The sequence below is a fragment of the Hyla sarda genome, chromosome 3 (assembly GCF_029499605.1).
Source record: "Hyla sarda isolate aHylSar1 chromosome 3, aHylSar1.hap1, whole genome shotgun sequence".
Taxonomy (NCBI): domain Eukaryota; kingdom Metazoa; phylum Chordata; class Amphibia; order Anura; family Hylidae; genus Hyla; species Hyla sarda.
Genome location: NC_079191.1, coordinates 255,653,240 through 255,679,556, shown reverse-complemented (window position 1 = coordinate 255,679,556; position 26,317 = coordinate 255,653,240). Strand labels below are relative to the sequence as shown.

General features: G+C 42.7%; 1 protein-coding gene across 4 annotated transcripts in view; it reads right to left on the bottom strand.

Annotated features, from left to right (window-relative positions):
- NKAIN2 (sodium/potassium transporting ATPase interacting 2) overlaps window positions 1–26,317 on the bottom strand; it is a 948,625-nt gene that overhangs the window by 209,613 nt on the left and 712,695 nt on the right. For all 4 annotated transcript variants that reach the window (XR_008891337.1, XR_008891336.1, XM_056566470.1 and 1 more), the window contains exon 4: window positions 1,358–1,558. Coding sequence is in view for 2 of the 4 variants with exons in the window: in XM_056566470.1 (XP_056422445.1) it covers window positions 1,358–1,558 (201 nt within the window). In the remaining 2 variants the exon portion in view is untranslated. The remainder of the gene's footprint in view (window positions 1–1,357; window positions 1,559–26,317) is intronic.

The following is a 26,317-nucleotide window of genomic DNA, read 5'->3' as shown; positions in this document are numbered from 1 at the left end:
GTCATGGTCAGTAGCAATCGACATCCAATACTGGGGTCCATAGCAGGAGTAGTATGAATACAGAATATACAGAGAAAAATCCCAAAGGCTTACTTAAGAGTTATATGTATCAGTGGAGCTCACCAGTATACGTACAGGTTTAAAACAATAAAGTATTTTATTTGTACTACATGTTCTAAAAGGTTGAATCCTCTCTTCGTCAGGTCCTGATGAAGAGAGGGTTTACCCTCTCGAAATGCGTAGTCTAAATAAAATACTTTATTCTGTTAAACCTGTCCATTGATATATGCTAATGAAAACTGCTGATGCATCCAACTCTTTAGTGTTCCTTTTGGATTATTTGCCATATCTTCTGAGAACATTCATAAGAGCAATTTTACCATCAACATGGCAGACTAGACTGACAAATCATTGAGATAGTAAAAAAAAAAATATGTTTTATTTTGTTTCCTTATAAAGGGGTCTGGCCACCACTACTCTGTCCTTGGAATAATGTGAATTGATTCTGATTGTCACCCTAGGTACTCCGGTGGAAAAAATGTTTTTTTAAATCAACTGGTGCCAGAAAGTTAAACAGATTTGTAAATTACTTCTATTTCAGCTGCTGTATACTACAGAGGAAGTTATTTTCTTTTTGAATTTATTTTCTGTCTGACCACAGTGCTCTCTGCTGACACTACTGTCCAAGTCAGGAACTGTCCAGAGCAGGAGAATATCCCTATAGCAAACCTCTCCTGCTCTGGACAGTTCCTGAGGTGTCAGCAGAGAGCACTGTGGTCAGACAAAAAAAAGGAACTTAAAAAGAAAAGAACTTCCTGTGGAGCATACAGCAGCTGATAAGTACCAGAAAGATCAAGATTTTTTAATAGAAGTTATTTACAAATCTAATGCATCTGATGAAAGGTCACATGACCTGAAACGCGTCATGTTGGGTGCTTCCAAAGATTTTATCCTTGTTTGTTACTGAAGTTCTTCCATGTCCATGCTTTTAATATGAAGAAATAAAGGTAAAGTTTTCTTATCGCTGGCAGCTACCCATTCTTCTGTTTAACTTGGAGGACTTTTTTGCCGTGCAGTGGATGGGTGAGCTGACTATCCATTGCTCTGTTAATTTACATATCTGTTTAACTTTCTGGCACGAGATGATTTAAAAATAATGTTTTCCATCAGAGTACCCCTTTAACTGTGACATCACTATATGAGAGAACCTGGAAGGGCTATAGTGAAGCTACAGTTCCCACAGATTATAGATCAATTATCAGTGTTACTTTTTTAACCAAACTGTACACATTTTTTTGTAAAAGAAATAATATGAGTCATTCTGTACATATCACAAAAAATAAAGACATATACTTACTGCAAAAAAGATTTGAAGAGAGCTGTGTCCTACTTCTATATACTGGTACTCTAGTAAGCACTCTGATATAGTAATGTAGCGATGATCTTCTGGTGCCCAATCTGGAGCAGGAGTTACTGAGGTTACCATGCATCCTGGGCCATTTTCCATCCACCAGGAACGATGCATTGATACATTAAATGTTAAAATAAGGTCTCTTTCCTAAAAAAAAAAATAGATATATGTCTAGTTTAGTACACATGTAACTAGCGAAAGATGTAGTAGGATAATTATTAGGAGGAAGGAGTAATACATGCCTACCATACACAAATTCTAAAATTTCAAGTAATTTCAGTTCAGTGAAAAATATCGTATTTTTCGCCGTATAAGACGCACTTTTTCTTCCTCAAAACTGGGGGGGGGGGGAAAGTTGGTGCGTCTTATACGGTGAAGACACACCTATCGGGTCGGTCCCTGCGGCCATCAACGGCCGGGACCAGCGGCTAATACAGGATATCACCGATCGTGGTGATGCCCTGTATTAACCCTTCAGATGCGGCGATCAAAGCTGACCGCTGCGTCTGCAGCGAAATTTGGGCTGTTCGGGACCGCGCGTTCGGGACCGCGCGGTGAAATCACGGCGTCCCGAACAGCTTACAGGACACCGGGAGGGACCTTACCTGCCTCCTTGGTGTCTGCTCCGTGCCGGGATCCCCTGCTTGGCGGCTCTCTCCTTCGACGTCATCACGTCGTCGCGCACGCCGTCCCGTCATCCAAGAGGAGCGGCGTGCGTAGCGACGTGATGACGGCGACGGAAAGCGTGGATCCCGGGGAAGAAGAAGTCCGGAGCGTCGGGGACACCCCGGGGAAGCGGCGACAGCGATGGAGCGACATCCAGGGCAGCGGTGACGGGTCCGGAGCGGCGGGGACACGTGTGTACTACCTCCTATCCAGTGGTCTTCAACCTGCGGACCTCCAGATGTTGCAAAACTACAACTCCCAGCATGCCCGGACAGCCAATGGCTGTAGTTTTGCAGCATCTGGAGGTCCGCAGGTTGAAGATCACTGTTGGGTGCAGAATGTTTTTTTTTCTAGATTTTGCACCTTTAAAATTGGGTGCGTCTTATATGCCGGTGCGTCCTATAGGGCGAAAAATACGGTATTTCAGTAAACTACCAAAATTACACTGAAGAGTATTTTTCTTAAAGTTTAGTTATCTCATAGAATAAATATGCATATGATGGAACTTAAAGGGAAATTGACAGCAGGGTCCTCTACTGGTACTGGTTGAGTGGTAAGTGGTACTGGACCTTGAATTGTCCATATTTGAAATTAATGTAGTAAAATCTTTAGAAAGGCCCTTTATGAAGACCAGTTATCATGTGATAGATATTAAAGGACAACTAACAGCAGGGTCACCAATACTAACCTCTTGATAATGGGTGACACTATTCTCAACAGTGTTTTTATTTTTACAAATGTCATATTATTTAGGACATGCAAATAACATGCAAATAAGTATGTTTGGTGCACTGGGGCGTTCCCTAGCCCTTAAATTCCATGCTATGTCCACCAGGTAAATCTAGTTTGCATATAGGTCTAATATATATCTATTATTAAATCAAACCAGCATTTAAAACATTTTAAATAAACTTATTCTATATGCATATACAACTGGGTTATGTCAGGAAGAGTTATGGTCAGCATAAGCATAATAAATACTGTAGACAACTCATAGAATACAATAAGAAAAATTAATATTCCTTACATTTTATGTATTCAAATGCCTTGTTTATTTGCCTTTCGTGTGTATTTCTCTTAGGACATACATTCCACTATGTATTTTCATCTATGACATGGCGTGGTACTGCTTTCAACCTAAAGATTGTTGTATTTATTTGATGGTTTAAAGGGGTACTCCAGTGGAAAACATTTTTTTTTAAATCAACTGGTGCCAGAAAGTTAAACAGATTTGTAAATTACCACTATTAAAAAATCTTAATCCTTTCAGTACTTATCAGCTGCTGTATGCTCCACAAGAAGTTGAGTAGTTCTTTTCAATCTGATCACAGTGCTTTCTGCTCAGACCTCTGTCCATGTCAGGAACTGTCCATGTCAGGAACTGTGTAGGAGAGGTATGCTATGGGGATTTGTTCCTACTCTGGACAGTTCCTGAAATGCAGAAGTATAGGAAAAAAGCTGCGATGGCGCTCCCAAGGAAGTAACCCGAAGTCGTCGGTAATGATGAAGAATAAATAATTTATTTATAGCATAAGAAAATAATAAATAAATAAAGCAAGACGCGTTTTGGGAGTCACAGCTCCCTTTCTCAATTGTAGGTGGTTACAACAAACTGCAATTGAGAAAGGGAGCTGTGACTCCCGAAACGCGTCTTGCTTTATTTATTTATTATTTTCTTATGATGTAAATAAATTATTTGTTCTTCATCAATACCGACAACTTCGGGTTACTTCCTTGGGAGCGCCATCGCAGCTTTTTTCCAATACTTCTGCATTACTCTACGGATTCTTCTCTGGGCTCTGTCCACATGCTGCTGGCCTGCATACCAAGCTACCATCACTGGCAAGGGATACGCTACCCCCACTTGGGTACCCACCTACAACGGCTAAAGACCTACACAGCACCCGGCGCTACCTCCGCTTTTTTTTCCCCTCCATATTCAGTTCCTGAAATGGGCAGAGGTGTCAGCAGAGAGCACTGTGGTCAGACTGGAAAAAAAATACTCAACTTTCTGTGGAGCATACAGCAACTGATAATTACTGGAAGGATTAGGATTTGTTAATAGAAGTAATTTACAAGTCTTTTTAACTTTCTGGCACCAGTTGATTTGAAAAAATAAAATAAAAATGCCACCAGAATACTCCTTTAATTAAACCCATCCAAAAAAATAATTTCATTAAAATCATGCAAAAGCAAATTCTTCATATACTGTAGGTGACAGTTTTCAGTTATTTTCATTGCATATTTAACCCAATATTAATGTTTATCATTGCACTTGCCCAAAAGGTTAAGATACTTTAGTGAATGTAGGTCTAGATCTGAACTCATTTCTCCAGAGGAGGTATATTGAGGAAGCAATAATTGTCTGTAGATGGCTGTTACCTAATGCCGAATTAGCACCACTCGCTGTTAGTGAGTCCCAGGACATTGCAGTAATGATCAAGGCCTTAAACACATACTGTACAAAGATGAGATACTTAAAAATTCATTACTGGACCAAAACTTTAAGTACATTTCAATGTGTATATTTATCTTCGGAAAGGTGTCTCATAATGACAAACAGCAGAGAAGTAGTTTTTTTTCAGTCCCAGTATAATTATAGATATATAAACAAAGAGTCTTGCATTTCTGCACTATTTCTATGAATTTGTAATCTTGCAAAACGCAGTATGTTATTATTGTAGTTCATAGAAATGAGAAAAAGCTAGATGCTTTAGACCATTGCTTTACAAACTGTGAGGCACCCAAGGGCGGATTGACTGGCCGTTCCATTCGGACATTGTCCAAGGGCCTGACTTGATAAAGGGCCCGCTGCAGCTGCTGAGGATCCAGGACACTTGTCCTGATGTATATAGTCCTTCAGTATTATGTCCCCATATACGTGCTGTGTGTCCTCTGAACTGGCTAACATATACTACATATATTATATAATATGGGCCAGGCAGGGCAGAGAACAGAGCACAGACATTGGTAAATAGTAACATAACACTGAGGGGCTATATACATTAATTGTAGCCTTGACTACTATATACATGCATATATTTATAGCAGCCAGGGCAGTGGTACAGCACAGCTGATGTATATAGCCCCACAGTGTTTCCCAACTAGGGTGCCTCCAGCTGTTGCAAAACTACAACTCTGGTTGGCTGTCTGGGCATGCTGGGAGTTGTAGTTTTGCAACATCTGTAAGAGCACAGTTTGGAGACCACTGCACAGTGGTCTCCAAACTGTGGGCCTCCAGATGTTGCAAAACTACAACTCCCAGCATGCCCAGACAGCCCTTGGCTGTCTGGGCTTGCTGGGAGTTGTAGTTTGGCAACTCCTGGAACGCAGCAGTGAAGATCAGTTACCGCTGATCTTCATAGCTCCATCTGCCGCTGCCTCCGCCGGTCCCGCGTTGTCTGTCCGGTACTGCCGCGGGTCCCAATGTGATCGCTGGTCCTGGGACATGATCGCTGGTCCCGGGACCCTCCGCCATCTTCCCCCCGCTCTGCCCCGACATCCAGGGGTGGGGCAGAGCGGGGATTTTCCCTTTAACCCCCCGCTCCCCTCCTGCCATTGGTCGCTAGTCCTAACGACCAATGGCAGGGGTTTAGGAGCGAGGTGGCAGCTGCCACCTCGGTCCTATCCCTTCAGGATGATCGGAGCGGTCTCTGACTGCTCCGATCATCGTTATTTTCCGGGCGATCGTGTCACCAGAGACCCGATCAGCCCGGGAACCCCGCAAGTCCTTGTCATTAGTCAGTCACTAAATGACTGACTAATGACAATGATCTGCAGCAGGGGACCAGTCTGATTGGTCCCCAGCTGCATAGTGTCATCGGTCAGCTGTCCAGGACAGCTGAGATGACGTTTCTATCACCATGCCAACGGACATGGTGATAGAAAATGTATTGGACGTGTATACACGTCCATTTGCGTTAAGTCACAGAAAAAATGGACGTGTATACACGTCCATTTGCGGGGAGGGGTTAAAGGGGTGCTCCGGTGGAAAACTCTTTTTTTTTTTTATCAACTGATGCCAGAAAGTTATACAGATTTGTAAATTACTATACAAACTTCTTAAACCTTCCAGTACTTAATAGCAGCTGTATACTACAGAGGAAATTCTTTTCTTTTGGGATTTCTTTTCTGTAATGACCACAGTGCTCTCTACCTCAAATCCCCATAGCAAACATATGCTGCTTTGGACAGTTCCTAAAATGGACAGAGGTGTCTGCAGAGAGCACTGTGTCGTGACAGAAAAGAAATCCCAAAAGAAAATAATTTCCTCTGTAGTATACAGCCGATAATAAGTACTGGGAGGATTAAGAATCTTTCATGAGTAATTTACAAATCTGTTTAACTTTCTGGCACCAGTTGATTTGAAAAAAAAAAAGTTTTCCACCGGAGTACCCCTTTAGGGCCAAAATGGGCTGTGTCCTTAAAGGGGTAATCCAGCCCTAAGACATCGTATCCTCTATCCAAAGGATAGGGGTTAATATGTCTGATCATGGGGGTCCCGCCGCTGGGGAACCCCGCAATCTCTCATGCAGCACCCACCTGTGTGACTGATTTCATGCGCAAGACCCACACCCAGAAGTACTGTAGTGCAAGAATTTTTTATTTTACTGTTGTCTCTGACCTTTTCCAGCATTCCATGCAGCCAGAGACTATGTTATTAGTCACATGGTCTCCAAGGGGCATGGCTATGCTGCACTGTGTAGGTGGCTAGCATTACTTCACTAAATTATTTTCACCCTGCTTTTTACCCACCCACTGCAGCATAGCTACACTCCTCTGAAGACCATGTGACTTATGACATTTTGCCTCTGGCAGCATGGAATGCTGGGAAAGACTTGATCTATACCACAGGACAAAGTGATGCACAGTGCTAATAGAAGTATGTTACACAATACTATAACTAAGCATCATAAGCTCAAAGGCTGAAGAAAAAAAATCCTGGAATATCCCTTTAAATATCTCTCATAATATTCCCTGAACAACAGCTAGCTGTCTTTCTAAGCCCAACTAATAACCTCAAAGATCACATTTTACTGGCAATAACACAACATTAAAGTAACATTAAATGATCACATCTTCCATAACTTAAAAAAAAAAAAAGTAGCAACATTGTTTATGGCAAATATCTAACTTACCCAAACAATATCTATAATTAAATTATTACTGCTTTAAACAAAGAAATATAAAATTCTGGCATGTGGTTTATGTTCTGTGATTCATATATCCCATATGTTTTTCTGCTACATGTCCTTATTTTACATCTTTTATGCTATGCATGCTGTCGATCCTACCTTCTGCCTTTGGCCATTTCGATTTAACAAATTACTTTTCACTTGTAATACGTGATGCATTTTATGCTGCTGGCAATTGTTAATCATGGAAATGTATCAAAATGACATTGTTATTCCTCTACAGTCAAGCATTCAAATAGAAACATAAGTAAATAAAAATACATAACATTATTATTAAGTACATTAGCAAAATATTTACATATATTTATATATTATACATGCAGACAGGCAAAAATATTATCCTGGACCTGATCAAAAAATAAAAAATATCCAGCAGTATCACAGCAGAATGAGCCCAAAAAGCTGTCACAATACAATACAAAGCAAACTGAGGAAAGCAGTGGTCTGACCTATATTTCAACATAAATATGCATTAAAAGTGTTTATAGTGGTAAACGGGGAATACACATTTTAGGCAAAGTGACGTGTATTTTCTAGCTTTAGGGTAGGGTAGTGCATCCGCTGCATATTTGACGCTGCGGATGCACTACTGCCCATCCCTAGAATGTGCCTCCAGATGTTTTCCCCCTGTATCCTGCTAAACAGAGGGAGCTGCAAAACTGCTGTGTACACCAGACATCTCGGGCGCTCTCGGCATAGCTCATGGAGCAAAGGGAGCGCCTGCAACATCTGGAGAGCTGCGTATCGTTTGCGTCTTACAGCTTTCTCTGTGTCTGCTCGTAGCGGTGGTTTGCTGCTGCGAGCAGGACACAGGGGGATAACAGCTGGAGGCACACTCTATGGACGGGCAGTAGTGAATCTGCAGCATCAAATATGCAGCATATGTGATACGTGTGACCCTACTCTAAATTAAACATATAGGCCCTCATTTACTAAGGCTTTTCTGAGTAGATGTTGTAGAGTTTTTTGTGTTGAATGTGTCGTGCAAAAAAAGATCCAAAAAACCCTATTAAATTAATATTTTCTAGGTTTAATCAGAGATAAAGTATTTCTACTTGTGTTTAACATAAATAAGCATTACAAGCATTGAGAGTAAAAGTTGTCTGGCAGTTACTTCACCACTTGAATACTTGGTGAGTGCCTAATCACCCTAAAACATAACAATAAAATCCAAATCTTTTTTCAATAAAAAAATAAAAAATGGATAGCAGAAGAAGGGGAAGAGGAAAAATCACCCCTGCCATGCTCTTTACCAGTAAGAATTTTGGTGGCAGTAGAAGCTCTATGGGCACCACCCAATTGCCCAGGCCCAGTCAGGGGCGGATCCAGAGTCGAGTCTCGGGAGGGGCACTATTAGAGTGTTTTGTGTTGGCGGACAAAAAATAAGATGTTGCTTACGAAACTTACAATATTATTAAATGTATCATACAGTCCTAACCTTGTTTAAGACTCTTAGGCCGTGCTCACACGTCAGAATAATAATCAAATATACCAATTGCCACAGAATGGGGAAGTGGTAAAGAAGTTTTTACCATTTAACCCCTTAAGGACTCAGCGTTTTTCCGTTTTTGCATTTTTGTTTTTTCCTCCTTACCTTTAAAAAATCATAACTCTTTCAATTTTGCACCTAAAAATCCATATGCTGGCTTATTTTTTGCGACACCAATTCTACTTTGTAATTACATCAGTCATTTTACCCAAAAATCTATGGCGAAACGGAAAAAAAATCATTGTGAGACAAAATTGAAAAAAAAACACGCCATTTTGCAACTTTTGGGGGCTTCCGTTTCTACACAGTACATTTTTCGGTAAAAATGACACCTTATCTTTATTCTGTAGGTCCATACGATTAAAACCCTACTTATATAGGTTTGATTTTGTCGTACTTCTGGAAAAAATCTACATGCAGGAAAATTTATACGTTTAAAATTGTCCTCTTCTGACCCCTATAACTTTTAAATTTTTCTGCGTATGAGGCGGTATGAGGGCTCATTTTTTGCGCCGTGATCTAAAGTTTTTAGCGGTACCATTTTTGCATTGATAGGACTTATTGATCGCTTTTTATTCATTTTTTCTTGATATAAAAAGTGACTAAAAATGCACTATTTTGGACTTTGGAATTTTTTTGCGCGCACGCCATTGACCGTGCTTATTTTTTTTCATGGGAAAAGGGGGGTGAGTCAAACTTTTAATAGGGAAGGGGTTAAATGATCTTTATTCACTTTTTTTTTCACCTTTTTTTTTCACTTTTTTTTTTGCAGTGTAATAGCTCCCATAGGGACCTATAACACTGCACACACTGATCTTTTACATTGATCACTGGTTTCTCATAGGAAATCAGTGATCGATGATTCTGCCGCTTGACTGCTCATGCCTGTCATTCGGTGATTGGACAGCGAGGAGGCAGGTAGAGACCCTCCGGCTGTCCTGTAAGCTGTTCGGGATGCCGCGATTTCACAGCGGCTATCCCGAGCAGCTCCCTGAGCTAACCGGCATACTTTCACTTTCACTTTAGACGCGGCGTTCAACTTTGAACGCCGTGTCCAAAGGGTTAATAGCGCACGGCAGCGCAATTAATGCCGCGCGCTATTGGCCACGGGTCCCGGTCGTTGTTAGAGGCCAGGCACGACCCGCTATTATAGATCGGGAGCGGACTCATGACGTTCCAGTACGTCATGAGTCCTTAAGGGGTTAAAACTACAGCTCCCAGTATGACTTAAGCAGTGGTAAGGGGATGCTGGGAGTTGTTGTTTCACTCATCATAACTGCAGAACTTACAAGTGACTACAGCTCTGACAGGACACAGTGAGGAGAATACACAAGAATATCAGTGACTACAGGTGACATCGTCTCTATAGTCTTTCCTTATCTAATTCAGCTGGTACATACCGCCAGGACTTCATCCAGCTAAATCTTCTCTCTGCAGAACTTGATGCCCAGATGGCTCCTCACTATGTCAGTGGATTATGATCCTCTATATGAAAACAATTGTTATTATAATACTGCCAAACACTGTATCCTTTGAATATAATACTGGCACACACCATACCCTCTGAATATAATTCTGACACACTGTACCCTCTGAATATACAACACACTGTACCCTCTGAATATAATACCTTCACACACCATACCCTCTGAATATAATACCGCCACACACTGCGCCCTCTAAATATAATACTACCACACACTGCACCCTCTGAATATAATACTACCACACACTGCACCCTCTGAATATAATACTACCACACACTGCACCCTCTGAATATAATGCTACCACACACTGGAATCTCTGAATATAATACTCACACACTGTACCCTCTAAATTAAATACTACCACACACTGCACTCTCTGAATATAACTTGCTGTGCAGTGCACCCTCTGAATAAAATACCGTAATTTATTGTGGCCTATAAAAAACGTACCACCCCAGAAATTCCTCATAATATACACTTTACTTCTGAAATGCAAAACACTCTGGGCCTTCACATATAGTAATAATGCCCGATCTTGTGCCCCTACATATAATAATTATGCCCTCTGTCCTGTGCCCCTAACATATATTGCCCCATCATGCGCTGTGCCCTTCACATATAATGTCTTTGCCCCTCACATATAATGCCCCATCATGCGCCCCTCATATATAATGCCCCCATCATGCGCTCTTCATATAAAATGCCCCATCATGCATCCCTCACATATAATGCCCCCTGTGCTTTGCCCCTCACATATAATGCCCCCTGTGCTGGGCCCCTCACATATAGTTATAATGCCCAATCTTGTGCCCCTAAATATAATAATTATGACGCGTCCTGTTTCCCCCACATAATAATAATGCCAGCTGTGCTATGCCCCTCACATATAATGCCCCCTGTGCTGTGCCCCTCACATATAATGCTCCTGTCATGTGCCCCTCACATATAATGCCCCCTGGCTGTACCCTTCACATATAATGCCCCCATTCTTTGCCCCTCACATATAATGCCCCCATCATGCGCCCCTCACATATAATGCTCCCTGTACTGTGCCCCTCACATATAATGCCCCCTGTACTGTGCCCCTCACATATAATGCCCCCTGTGCTGTGCCCTTCACATATAATGCCCCCAGTGCTGTGCCCCTCACATATAATGCCCCCTGACCTGTCCCCTTAGGGGGCATTATATGTGAGGGGCACAGCACAGGGGGCATTATATGTTTGGGACACATGACAGGAGCATTATATGTGAGGTGCACAGCACAGGGGACATTATATGTGAGGGGCGCATGATGGGGGCATTATATATGAGGGGCGCATGATGGGGCATTATATGTGTGGGGCACAGCACAGGGGGAATTATATGTGAGGGGCACAGCACAGGGGCCCCCCTGTCATGTGCTCTTCACATATAATGCCCCCTGTGCTTTGCCCTGCAGCCCCTCATTAACCTTTTCTCTGCCCCCCAAGTTTTTAAATCCCCCTCCCCCTCCTCCTGTACGATATAGTGCCCCTAACAGTGGCACATATTCTGTCCCCCTAATCCCCTGGGCCCTGAGCATACTCTTCAGTACTTACAGTATGTGGGCCGCAGGGACGAGATCTCCTGGCGCCGGCGAGATGATGTGACGTTATCGCACCAGTGTGTCTTGACAAGTTCTGTGTCCCGGGATTAGGGTTTGCAAAAATCTGTGTCCATGCTTGTCTAGGCTTGTCTAGAGGCAACAGTGTGATCTGTGCAGTGAGCAGACACACCCTCCCATCAACCAATCACAGTGTCTGTGCTGCAGCTCCGCTGACTCAGCACTTTCATCAGCTGATCGGGACACAGAACTTGTCAAGACACAGAATTTCTCATTACACCTGCAGTGGATCAAGTCCCTGCTACTCACGCTGTGTACTCACAGCGTGTGTAAAAGCCAAGGTTAATGAATGGTGGAGCGGGAGCTTTCAGCTTCGGCTCCACCATGCTAGGGGGCAGCAATCTCGGGGGGGGGCAGGGGCAATTGCCTCGTTCCCCCCCCCCCCCCTGGATCAGTCACTGGGCCCAGTACAGGTAGCAGTAGCACTTATGCCTTATGGTAGTAGTAGCAGCAGCATTAGCAAGGAAATTTTGTCACTGTCTTGGAGGGGTTGTGTGGTTTCAGAGGATAATTAGGCCCTTGTGGACTGGTTGACTTGTTTCCAGTGATCCCAAGAGAAGGTACAGTCTGATGATATAATGTTGAGCCAGGTGTTAGTGGTTTCCTCATCATCTACAACTACATGGCATAGTGGAAATGTCCATCCTAGATTGTCATTCCCATCACCCCTATCTTTGCTTCCCCCCACTAGTGCTAGGGAAAAGGATAGCATAGGCCATGAGGAGGAGTAGTGTAAGGACAGTCAGCCTCGAAGTGTGTTGAAGGCGTGGAGGTGGAAGCTGTGGCCAAGCTTAGCACTAGTGGGACTGGTGGTGGTAGGCATGGTGGGCATACGGTAAGGCATCATGATGGATATGCTAAGGGAAGAAAGAAGCCCATGATCAGACATCAGAAGTTTATACTAAGAGGAGTAGTGGAGACTATGAGGAGGAGTTTGATGATGACGATGATGTCAGCAATGAAGAGTAGAACTGAGATAGGGCCAGAACATTTGTCAAACATACCAGACATAGGCCTGTTGGCATGATTAACTCAAGAGCAGGGGATGATGACGCTGCTACATCTGTAGGCTTGAGAAAAAAATCTTCCATAGTCAGGTGGTGGTGTACATATCTGTTTATGGTATTCTGACTGCTCTGTGGAAATTCTTTTTATCTTACCAGATGCAGAAATCCAGGCACAGTGCCATCTCTGCAAAAAGAAAGGCATAACCAAAAACGGAGCTTAGCAATTACGGCTCTACCTAAGCACATGGAAAGACATCACAAGGCCTGGCTACACGTATGAGTAGTCCACCACTGCCTGCCATCCACTTGCTAATACAACTCCCAGCAGTTCACCACTGCCTGATGTCTGCTGGCTACTATAACTTTTACTGCCCAACACTACCCACTGTACTGCCCGCTGGCTACTGCAACTGCTACCAGTCTACCACTGCCTGTTGTCTGCTGGCTACAACTACAACCAGATAATCACCCTTGATGCTGCTGATGTCTGCTGGCTACTATACAGTAACTATTACTAGTCAACACTGCCTACTGTACTGCAAGCTGGCTACTACAACTGTTAGTATAGTGCAGTATAGTTCCCCGCATTCGTTGCTGTATAGTTCCCCCACATTAGGTGCAGTATAGTTCCCCCACATTAGGTGCAGTATAGCTCCCCACATTAGGTACAGTATAGTTCCCCCACATTAGGTACAGTATAGTTCCCCCACATTAGGTGCAGTATAGTTCCCCCACATTAGGTGCAGAATAGTTCCCCACATTAGGTGCAGTATAGTTCCCCCACATTAGGTACAGTATAGTTACCCCACATTAGGTGCAGTATAGTTCTCCACATTAGGTGCAGTATAGTTCCCCCCCATTAGGTGCAGTACAGTTCCCCCACATTAGGTGCAGTGCAGTTCCCCCACATTAGGTGCAGTATAGTTCCCCCATTAGGTACAGTATAGTTCCCCACATTAGGTGCAGTACAGTTCCCCCACAGACATACAGCCTTCAGCTATATACAGTGTATGGCTGGAGGCTGTATGCCTGTTTACTGCCCCACTTCAGTGTTCCGACCACCGCTCCTCCGGTCCAGGGACCCAGGGGACCGGGGTCACGATATACTGCTATGGCCTATGGGCCATAGCAGTAGGTCCAGGGACCGTAGGAGCGGAGGTCGGAACACTGAAGATGACGTGCCGCTGGTCCCTTACCATGCGCGCGAGTCCTCCTCGATGCTCCGCTCCACTCTCTTATGGGCGCACGCACGGGACTTCAGCGGCCACTGCGTTTTTAAAGTTGACGCGGGGGCCGCCGCAGAGAGGTAACCACCGGGACATCCTTGTGTCCTGAAAAGATTTTTCGGGACACCGGGATGTCCCGAATGTGACGGGGGACCCCTGGGGGCACGGGGCCCGGAGCAGGCGCTCCATAGCGCTAATGATGATCCGGCCCTGCTGACCCCTATTGCATAGCATTGAACAGTGAGCTTTGTGCAACACTGCAATGTTGAACTGCCATCCAGAGGGAGGTAAGGGGACCCTTTGCCACCATTTTAGCTCATCAGACCAGCTCATCATTGCATATAAGACATTTAGATGCCATGACCACGGACTCTAAAGGGTAAATTACGGAAGTCATTTAATGCTTCAGGGTTTACATTTACTCCCTGGTGTGTACAGATGTTAAAGGCATTCACATATGACCAATGTAATCTGGAGGATACTATTTTTTTTTTTTTTAGCAATATAGTAGGAGAAAATGCTATATGCTATATAATCTATGCATTTCTATTCCATGAAAGAAAAGGTATGCCAATGCACATTGCCCTGGAAAATGCAAACACTTTTTTACATATGCCAGATGAATCAAGTCCTATAAAAATATATGTATTATGTAAACACAGTCTTATTGATTTTAATGCCAGTAGTTGGCATCTGCCCAGAACTCACCAGCACTTACAGCTACCAAGCTGCTGTCACTGCTCCACCTTCATGTCGGATGATCTAGGCTTCCTCCTCTGACCTCTCCTGCTTTCTCCTTTTATAGTAGGATCACACACAGCACATCCATAGCATATTTGATGCTGCGTATGTGCTGCCTGCAGTCATAGAGCGACTACAGAGCTCGCTCCCTGTGTGGCGGCCGGTGGGAAATCTGCAGCTACATGATGGGGGTAGTGAACTGGGAGGATTATAGAATTTAATAAGATCATGACAGGTAATCTTTAACCCCTTAAGGACCATGGGCATATGGATACGCCCTGGGTTTTTGATCGTTAAGGACCCAGGGTGTACCTGTACGCCCGTGGGAATTCCGGTCCCCGCTGCTCACCGGGCGGGGACCGGACCGGGATGCCTGCTGAAATCATTCAGCAGGCATCCTGTGCAAATGGCCATGTCAGCGATCGTAGCAAATCGCCGGTGAATTCACACCGGCGATTTATGCCGATTCCGGGTCATACGGATCTGTGGTGACCCGGTGACCAGGAATATAAGGGGGATCGTGGTTGTCTAAGACACCCACGATACCTCTGAAGGGATAGGAGTGAGGTGGCAGGGGTGCCACCCCTCCTATCCCTGCTATTGGTCATCAAGAAGCGAAGACCAATAGCAGATCGGGGGTGGGGGGGTTAACGTTTGGTTCCCCCGATCTGCCCACCCACAATAGTGGGGGCAGAACGGGAGAACCGTCCTGTGACCGGCACCGCCAATGGGTAAGTGACCTCCGGCGCCGGTCACAGGACGGTTCCCCCGAGGCTACGATCGGGGATGATGTGCGGCTGGCTCCCTGCTGCAGACTACAGAAGCCAGTGAGTTGCCTAGCAACATCTGGAGGGCTATAGTCTGAGACCACTATACAGTGGTCTCTAAACTGTAGCCCTCCAGATGTTGCTAAACTACAACTCCCAGCATGCCCAGATGGCTGTTTGGGCATGCTGAGATTTGTAGTTTTGCAACAGCTGGAGGGCTACAGTTTGGAGATCACTGTGCAGTGATCTCTAAACTGTGGCCCCCTAGATCTTACAAAACTATAACTCCTAGCATGCCCAAACACCAATTTGCTGTCTGGGCATGCTTGTATTTGTAGTTTTCAACATCTGGAGGGCCAAAGTTTGGAGATCACTGTGCAGTGGTCTCTAAATTGTAGCCCTCCAGATGTTGCAAAACTGCAAATCCCAGCATGCCCAAACAGGAAACAGCTGTCTCGGCATGCTGGGAGTTGTAGTTGCGTACCTCCAGCTGTTGCATAACTACATCTCCCAGCATGCCCTTTGGCAAACAGTACATGCTGGGAGTTGTAGTTTTGCAACAGCTGGAGGCACGCTGGTTGGAAAATACTGAGTTAGGTAACAGAACCTAACTAAAGGTTTTCCAACCAGTGTGCCTCCAGCTGTTGCAAAAGTACAACTACCAGCGTTCACGGTCTGTCAGTGCATGCTGGGAGTTGTAGTTTTGAAACAGCTGGAGGTTTGCCACCCCCATGTGAATGTACAGGGTACATTCACATGGGCAGGTTTACCGTGAGTTTTCTGCTTCAAGTTTGAGCTGTGGCAAATTTTTCGCCGCAGCGCAAACTCCTAGTGGGAAACTCACCGTAAACGCCCACCAGTATGAATGTACCCTAAAAACACTACACTACACTAACACATAATAAAGGGTAAAACACTACATATACACCCCCTTACACTGCCCCCCCCCTCCAATAAAAATGAAAAATGTATTGTACGGCAGTGTTTCCAAAATGGAGCCTCCAACTGTTGCAAAACAGCAACTCCCAGCATTTCCGGACAGCCACTGACTGTCCAGGCATGCTCGGAGTTTAGCAACAGCTGGAGGCACCATGTTTGGGAATCACTGGCGTAGAATGCCCCTATGTCCACCCCTATGCAATCCCTAATGTAGTCCTCAAATGTGCATGGTGCTCTCTCACTTCGGAGCCCTGTCGTATTTCAAGGAAACAGTTTGGGGCCACATATGGGGTATTTCCATACTTGGGAGAAATTGCACTACAAATTTTGGGGGGCTTTTTCTCCTTTTAACCCTTTATGAAAAGGAAAAGTTGGGGGCTACACCAGCCTGTTAGTGTAAAAAAATTTACATTAACATGCTCGTGTTGCCCCATACTTTTTATTTTCACAAGCGGTAAAAGGAAAAAAATTTATAAATAAATAAATACCCACATGTGACTCCATTTTGGAAACTACACCCCTTACGGAATGTAGCAAGGCGTTCAGTGAGCTTTAACACCCCACAGGTGTTTGAAGAATTTTCATTAAAGTTGGATGGGAAAATGAAAAAAACCAAACATTTTTTCACTAAAATGCTGGTGTTACCTTAAATTTTTCATTTTCACAAGGGAAAATAGGAAAAAAGCCTGCCAAAATTTGTAACCCCATTTCTTCTGAGTATATAAATACCCCATATGTGGATGTAAAGTGCTCTGCGAGTGCACTACAATGCTCAGCAGAGAAAAAACAATCTCGGAATCAGAATGAAAAGTAAAAGCATCCCAGAGTTATTAATGCTTAAAGTGACCAGATGTGCAAAAAAAGGCCGGGTCCAAAATGGGCTGGGTCCTTAAGGGGTTAAGGCTGCTTTGCCCACATACCTGTGCCTAAACAATATTGTGGTTCTGCCTTAGCGAAGGTGCATTGCTCCTCTTGTTCTATCCTGTACCTAACCTGTGCCTGTTTACCTGACATTGCCTCTGTTTGGCCCTTGTGTACAACGCCAGGCCACCTGTTCATAAACCGGACTGTTTACACAAAGCCTAAGCCTGAATCTAGCCAGTGATTCATCCTGTGGCTACCAGAACATCTTCAGCTTTGTTTCATCTACAGTATATCTTAAATGGGAACTGTCAGATACAATTACTTTTGATATGTTGTAAAGCATGCAAAACCAATAGGTTTGGCAATTGCTTTCATAAGAAAATGTTCAGTATTTCATACTGAAAAATCCAGTCAAACAGCTTCCCCCCTGCCTGCTTGGACACATACTAGTCCTGTTGTGTCCATGCGTCATCACCTATGTCATGGACACACTTCCTTGATTGACAGCTGTGAGTAAAGGCCTGCCACCTGGAGGAAAAATCCTCCCACTGTCAGCTTGTGTCCCGCTACTGTCAGTGAGGACAAGCTGGGAGTTGTAGTTTTGCTAATGCTGGGGAAATGTGAGCAGACAGCATACTGAGCGAGGGGGCGGAGACCTGCACAGTGAGGCCACGCCCCCTCCCTTTGAGAGGAATTCAGACTAGTGAGCTAAATTAAAAGTGTAATAAAAAAATAAATAAAGGTGCTGGACAAAAAAATAGATGTACATGGTCAGGATTAGGTACTGAGTGATATATAAATTTTTTTTATTTTTTTTGGATCTGAATCTCCTGCTGTTGAACAACATCACATATTGGAGCTGCTTTTTGCTATTTACTGTTTAACCATGCTATTGCCACAAAGCTTCTGACCTGTTGCACCAGCTTCACCTCTGCCTGTGTCCCTGTTGCCTGGAATTGGGGCTGTCTGGCCTGCTTTGACAGCTTTTACATACACCAGGACTATTCTGTGGGTTAGAAACCTGTTGTCCTTTAGCACCAGAAGTAAAGTTTCTACCCCCTGGAGAAAAATAAAAAAGTAAAAACCTAGAGGATACTTAGACTTGCCTCCTGAGTTTTGACTTATGTCAAACCGGTAAGGTAACAGTGGGTCTACACCTACAGTCCTTTATCACTACAACTTATTTCACATTTAAATATAAAAAGAGTAGTAATCAGACTTTGGAATTGATACCTCTGCTGAATATGGTAAAAACATTTCAGCTAGAAAATTCCCTTGCAGCAGAGTTCCATTGTTTTTAATGGGCATGTCAATTACTTCTGTGGAGGCTGCGGCAAATATTTTTGCCATTACCTCCACAGAACGAATTGACATGTCAATTCTTTCTGTCTAATCCACTCAGAAATGCATTGCTGTCTATTGAGATGGCACATTTCTGAGCTGACCTAGCGCCTGCATGCTCAGCCAACACCCGCTGTCGGCAGAATATCTGCTGATCATTTTCTGGGAACATTCCTCAAAAAAAGAAAAAAATGCTGTGTGAACATAGCCTGAGGGTATGTTCACACAACAGAATTCAGTAAGGAAAATTTCCACTCTGAATTCCGTGCTCTTTCTGCTCCATTGTAAGTACATAACCAGCCAGTACTTTTGAGTGAGTACTTTTGCCTGGACTTTCACAGTATCTAGGCCCTTGACAGATGAATAGGTACAAAATAGTACACTACTTAGATGTAGGTATGTGGTGTGCACTTATTAGGGCAGAAAAATGTGCTACAGTACACTTAAAAAAGTATCTGAGTACAAATCCAGCTGATGTGTACTTTTGCCTGGACTTTCACAGTATCTAGACCCTTGACAGATTAACCGGTACAAAATAGTACACTACTTAGCTGTAGGTATGTGGTATGTACTTATGAGGGCAGAAAAATGTGCTACAGTGCACTTAAAAAGTATCTGAGTAAAAACTCCAGCCGGTGAGTACTTTTGCCTGGATTTTCACAGTATATGCCCTTGACAGAATAACAGGTACAAAATAGTAAACTGCTTAGATGTAGGTATGTGGTATGAACTTCTGAGGGCAGAAAAATGCGATACAATACGCATAAAAAACATATTTTTGCACACCAGCAGTACACAACAGTGCTGCAGCCCACATTCGCTGTGTACTAAACACAAAATTGCACTCTTTCACAGACTTTTAGGAATGGACTGCTGGGTATGTATTATACCGTCTACAGACTAGTATAACCAGCAGACCATTTGTGGTGGAACAAAGAGAGCAGAAAAATGTGCTACATATTGGAGTAAAACACCACCGGTGATTATTTATGGTTGTCCTTTCACAGTATGTAGGCCCTTGACAGAATAACAGGAACAAAATAGTACACTACTTAGATGTAGGTATGTGGTATGCACTTATGAGGGCAGAAAAATGCGCTACAGTACGCTTATTAAACGTATTGGAGTAAAACACCAGCCAGTGATTACTTTTTGATGTCCTTTCACAGAATATTGGCCCTTGACAGAATAACAGGTACAAAATAGTACTCCACTTAGATGCTGGTATGTGGTATGCACTTATCAGGGCAGAAAAATGCGCTACAGTCTGCTAAAAAAAAAAAAAATTGCCCACAGCACCAGCAGTACACAACAATGCTGAAGCACACAGTCACTGTGTACTAATCCCAAAATTGCAAAAAGACTCTTTCTCAAATACTATTAGGAATGGACTGCTGGGTATGGATTATACCATCTACAGACTAGTATAACCAGCAGACCAGTTGTTATGGAACAAAGACACAGATTTGCCCTAAAAAAAATATTCTCCCTTCTGTGAAAATGTTTCTGCAACTGAGGCAACACACAGCTCTCTGCCCCTCTCTGTAATACAATGCTGCTCACAGTGACTGAGGGGTTAATTGCTGCAGTAAGAATTCATTTCTGTGCAAATACGCAGTGCTCTGTGTCCTACAGAAGGCTGAGGTGACTAAAAAGGTTAAATGCTGCTGCAACAAGCTTTTCTGTGTAACACACACACAGCTATGTCCGTCCTATCTCTATGCAGTGTAATGAATAATATGACAAGCTGCAAAATGGCTGCCGAATATTTAGGGCTGTGACATTACAGGGACGACTGGCTCCTGATAGGCTGCATCCTGCATGTGATTCAGGGTCATCCCGCCTACTTCCCTTCCCGCCTTGCCTTCCTGCCTTCCCAGCATTCCTTGCCCTATGTACTGACATGTGGATCTGCCATTTTAGATGCCCTGGAGCCTGGACCGCAGTAAAGGGAGTTTAATGAAGCGATTTGTGCAATACAATCGTGGTGATATTCACATTCATTGCGAATCGAATATTTCATGAAATTCGTAACAAATTTGAGTTTGTCAGTTTCGATTCCCTCAACTCTACTAACAATGCAAACTTTTTGTTACTTTAAAGTAAATCTGTAGATCCTATGGCTTACTGGAAAAATATATCTCTGCCAAAAAAAGAAATGCATTGTTTGTCTTAGGCTTATGTTCACATCACAGTTCAGCTTAACTAAAGGGAGCTCCATCATGACCCCAAAATAACGGACACTGGACACAGTCAATTCTGTGTGTGTTATTCCCTCATTATTCCAATTACAATGAGCAGATAGAAGGTCCAGAGTTCATTTCAAGTGTGCTATTTGCATTTGGAATCTGTTGCTGTCAGCTCTCAAGATGAGATCCAAAGAGCTGTCACTATCAGTGAAGCAAGCCATCCTTAGGCTGAAAAAACAAAACAAACCCATCAGAGAGATAGCCAAAACATTAGGCGTGGCCAAAACACCTGTTTGGAACATTCCTAAAAAGAAGGAACGCACCGGTAAGCTCAGCAACACCAAAAGACCAGGAAGACCAAGGAAAACAACTGTGGAGGATGACCGAATAATTATTTTCCTGGTGACGAAAACCCCCTTCACAACAGTTGGCCAGATCAAGAACACTGTCCTGGAGGTAGGCGTCTGTGTGTCAAAGTCAACAATCAAGAGAAGACTTCACCAGTGTGTAAACCATTAGTGAACCTCAAAAACAGGAAGACCAGATTAGAGTTTGCAAAATGACATCTAAAAAAGCCTTCACAGATCTGGAACAACATTCTATGGACAGATGAGACTACGATCAACTTGTACCAGAGTGATGGGAAGAGAACAATATGGAGAAGGAAAGGAACATGATCCTAAGCATACCAGCTCATCAGTGAAGCATGGTGGTGGTAGTGTCATGGCATAGTAGGCATGTATGGCTGCCAATGGAACTGCTTCTCAACTGTAGATGATCTACTAGTCGAAGATGATCTACTAGTTGAAGAAATATCTAAAATGACAATGAAAGCAAAAGTTATCATTATGGGAGACTTCAATCTTCCGGATATAAACTGGAAAACCAAAATAGCAAGTTCTGCCAGGAGTACAGATATTCTAAATTCCCTACTGGAATTATCTCTACAACAAGTGGTTGAGGAGCCAACGTGGAAGGAGGCCATTTTGGATTTGGTATTCACAAATGGGGATTTGGTATATGATGTTATTGTTGGCGAAAGCTTGGGATCTAGTGATCACCAATCAGTGTGGTTTAATATAAGAACAGTGAAGGAGTCACACCACACAAAAACAAAAGTTTTAGATTTGAGAAAAACAGACTTTTCAAAAATGAGATTAGTCATAAATGAGTCCCTATCAGACTGGAAAAAATTGCATAGAGTTCAGGAGAAAAGGGACTACTTAAAAGATGCTTTATTGAAGGCAAGAGAAAATTGCACTAGACTTGTCAGTAACAGCAGAAAAAGGAAGATACCAATGTGGTACTCAGCAGAAGTGGGCAAAATCATAAAAAACTAAAAACTAGCATTTAGTAGTTATAGAACAACCCAGAGCAATGAAGATAGGGAAATCTACAAGACTAGGCAGAAAGAGGCTAAGCAAGTTATAAGAACTTCTAAAGCACAGGCAGAAGAAAAACTAGCTCAGTCTGTGAATAAAGGGGATAAGACTTTCTTCAGATATATAAATGAAAACAGGAAATCGAAACAAGGAATAACTAAATTAAAAACAAAGGAAGGAATGTATGTAGAAGAGAATAACTGCCTTAATGAATACTTCTGTTCAGTTTTTACAGAAGAAAAAGAAGGAAAAGGACCTCCATTAGAGAGAAAAACTAAGGAATCATTTGATGCATGTGTCTTTACAGAGGAAGAGGTTCTACGTTTGCTTTCTAAAGTGAAGACAAATAAATCACAGGGGACTGATGGGATACACCCAAAATTATTAAAAGAGTTTAGTGGTGAGCTAGCAAAACCGTTAGCAGATTTATTTAACCAATCAATGGTAACAGGAGCCGTCCCGGAAGATTGGAAATTAGCAAATGTTGTGCCCATTCACAAGAAAGGTAGTAAGGAGGAATCAAGCAACTATAGGCCAGTAAGTCTGACATCAATAGTGGGGAAATTAATGGAAACCCTACTAAAGTATAGGATTGTGGAATATCTAAAATCCCATGGATTGCAAGATGAAAAACAACATGGATTTACTTCAGGGAGATCATGTCAAACAAATCTTATTGATTTTTTTGACTTGGTGACTAAAATAATAGATGGCGGAGGGGCAGTAGACATTGTATATCTAGATTTTAGGAAGGCTTTTGACACTGTCCCACATAGAAGACTTATCAATAAACTACAGTCATTGAGCTTGGACTCCAATATTCTTGAGTGGATTAGGCAGTGGCTGAGTAACAGACAACAGAGGGTTGTAGTCAATGGAGAATATTCAGAGCAAGGTCTTGTCACCAGTGGGATACCTCAGGGATCTGTACTGGGACCAATATTGTTTAATGACACAAAGATATGTAACAGGGTTGATGTTCCTGGAGGGATCCGCCAAATGGAAAAGGATTTAGGCAAACTAGAAGAATGGTCAGAACTCTGGCAACTGAAATTTAATGTGGATAAGTGCAAGATAATGCACCTGGGGCATAAAAAAACCCTCAGGCAGAATATAGATTATTTGAGACAGCTCTGACCTCAGTATCTTAGGAGAGGGATTTAGGAGTAATTATTTCAGAAGACTTAAAGGTAGGAAGACAATATAATAGAGCAGCAGGAAACGCTAGCAGAATGCTTGGATGTATAGGGAGAGATATAAGCAGTAGAAAGAGAGAAGTGCTCATGCCGCTGTACAGAACACTGGTGAGACCTCAATTGGAGTATTGTGCGCAGTACGGGAGGCCGTATCTCCAGAAGGATATAGATACTCTAGAGAGAGTTCAAAGAAGAGCTACTAAACTAGTACATGGATTGCAGGATAAAACTTACCAGGAAAGGTTAAAGGACCTTAACATGTATAGCTTGGAAGAAAGAAGAGACAGAGGGGATATGATAGAGACTTTTAAATACATAAAGGGAATCAACATGGTAAAGGAGAAGAGCATATTTAACCCCTTAAGGACCAGGCCATTTTATACCTTAAGGACCGGAGCGTTTTTTGCAATTCTGACCACTGTCACTTTAAACATTAATAACTCTGGAATGCTTTTAGTTATCATTCTGATTCCGAGATTGTTTTTTCGTGACATATTCTACTTTAACTTAGTGGTAAAATTTTATGGTAACTTGCATCCTTTCTTGGTGAAAAATCCCAAAATTTGATGAAAAAAATGAAAATTTTGCATTTTTCTAACTTTGAAGCTCTCTGCTTGTAAGGAAAATGGATATTCAAAATATATTTTTTTTGGGTTCACATATACAATATGTCTACTTTATGTTTGCATCATAAAATTTATGACTTTTTACTTTTGGAAGACACCAGAGGGCTTCAAAGTTCAGTAGCAATTTTGAAATTTTTCACAAAATTTTCAAACTCACTATTTTTCAGGGACCAGTTCAGTTTTGAAGTGGATTTGAAGGGTCTTCATATTAGAAATACCCCATAAAAGACCCCATTATAAAAACTACACCCCCTAAAGTATTCAATAAAACATTCAGTAAGTGTATTAACCCTTTAGGTGTTTCACAGGAATAGCAGCAAAGTGAAGGAGAAAATTCTAAATCTTCATTTTTTACACTCGCATGTTCTTGTAGACCCAATTTTTGAATTTTTGTAAGGGGTAAAAAGGAGAAAATTTTTACTTGTATTTGAAACCCAATTTCTCTCGAGTAAGCACACACCTCATATGTCTATGTTATTTGTTCAGCGGGCGCAGTAGAGGGCTCAGAAGGGAAGGAGCGACAAATGGTTTTTGGGGGGAATGCCGCATTTAGGAAGCCCCTATGGTGCCAGGACAGCAAAAAAAAACACATGGCATACCATTTTGGAAACTAGACCCCTCGGGGAACGTAACAAGGGGTAAAGTGAACCTTAATATCCTACAGGTAATTCACGACTTTTGCATATGTAAAAAAAATATATATTTTTTTTACCTAAAATGCTTGGTTTCCCAAAAATTTTACATTTTTAAAAAGGGTAATAGCAGAAAATACCCCCCAAAATTTGAAGCCCAATTTCTCCCGATACAGAAAACACCTCGCATGGGGGTGAAAAGTGCTCTGCTGGTGCACTACAGGTCTCAGAAGAGAAGGAGTCACATTTGGCTTTTTGAAAGCAAATTTTGCTCTGGGGGCATGCCGCATTTAGGAAGCCCCTATGGTGCCAGAACAGCAAAAAAAAAACACATGGCATACCATTTTGGAAACTAGACCCCTCGGGGAACGTATCAAGGGGTAACGTGAACCTTAATGCCCTACAGGTGTTTCGCGACTTTTGCATATGTAAGAAAAAATAATTTTTTTTTACCTAAAATGCTTGTTTTCCCAAAATGTTTACATTTTTAAAAAGGGTAATAGCGGAAAATACCCCCCAAAATTTGAAGCCCAATTTCTCCCGATTCAGAAAACACCCCATATGGGGGTGAAAAGTGCTCTGCTGGCGCAATACAGGTCTCAGAAGAGAAGGAGTAACATTTGGCTTTTTGAAAGCAAATTTTGCTCTGGGGGCATGCCGCATTTAGGAAGCCCCCATGGTGCCAGGACAGCAAAAAAAGCCCACATGGCATACCATTTTGGAAACTAGACCCCTCGGGGAACGTAACAAGGGGTAATGTGAACCTTAATACCCTACAGGTGTTTCACGACTTTTGCATATGTAAAAAAATATATATTTTTTTTACCTAAAATGCTTGGCTACCCAAAATTTTTACAATTTTAAAAAGGGTTATAGCAGAAAATACCCCCCAAAATTTGAAGCCCAATTTCTCCCGATTCAGAAAACACCCCATATGGGTGTGAAAAGTGCTCTGCTGGCGCACTACAGGTCTCAGAAGAGAAGGAGTCACATTTGGCTTTTTGAAAGCGAATTTTGCTCTGGGGGCATGCCGCATTTAGGAAGCCCCTATGGTGCCAGGACAGCAAAAAAAAACGCATGGCATACCATTTTGGAAACTAGACCCCTCGGGGAACGTAACAAGGGGTAATTTGAACCTTAATACCCTACAGGTGTTTCACGACTTTTGCATATGTAAAAAAATATATATTTTTTTTACCTAAAATGCTTGTTTTCCCAAAAATTTTACATTTTTTAAAAGGGTAATAGCAGAAAATACCCCCCAAAATTTGAAGCCCAATTTCTCCCGAGTACGGCGATACCCCATATGTGGCCCTAAACTGTTGCCTTGAAATACGACAGCGCTCCAAAGTGAGAGCGCCATACGCATTTGAGGCCTAAATAAGGGATTGCATAGGGGTGGACATAGGGGAATTCTACGCCAGTGATTCCCAAACAGGGTGCCTCCAGCTGTTGTAAAACTCCCAGCATGCCTGGACAGTCAACGGCTATCTGGCAATACTGGGAGTAGTTGT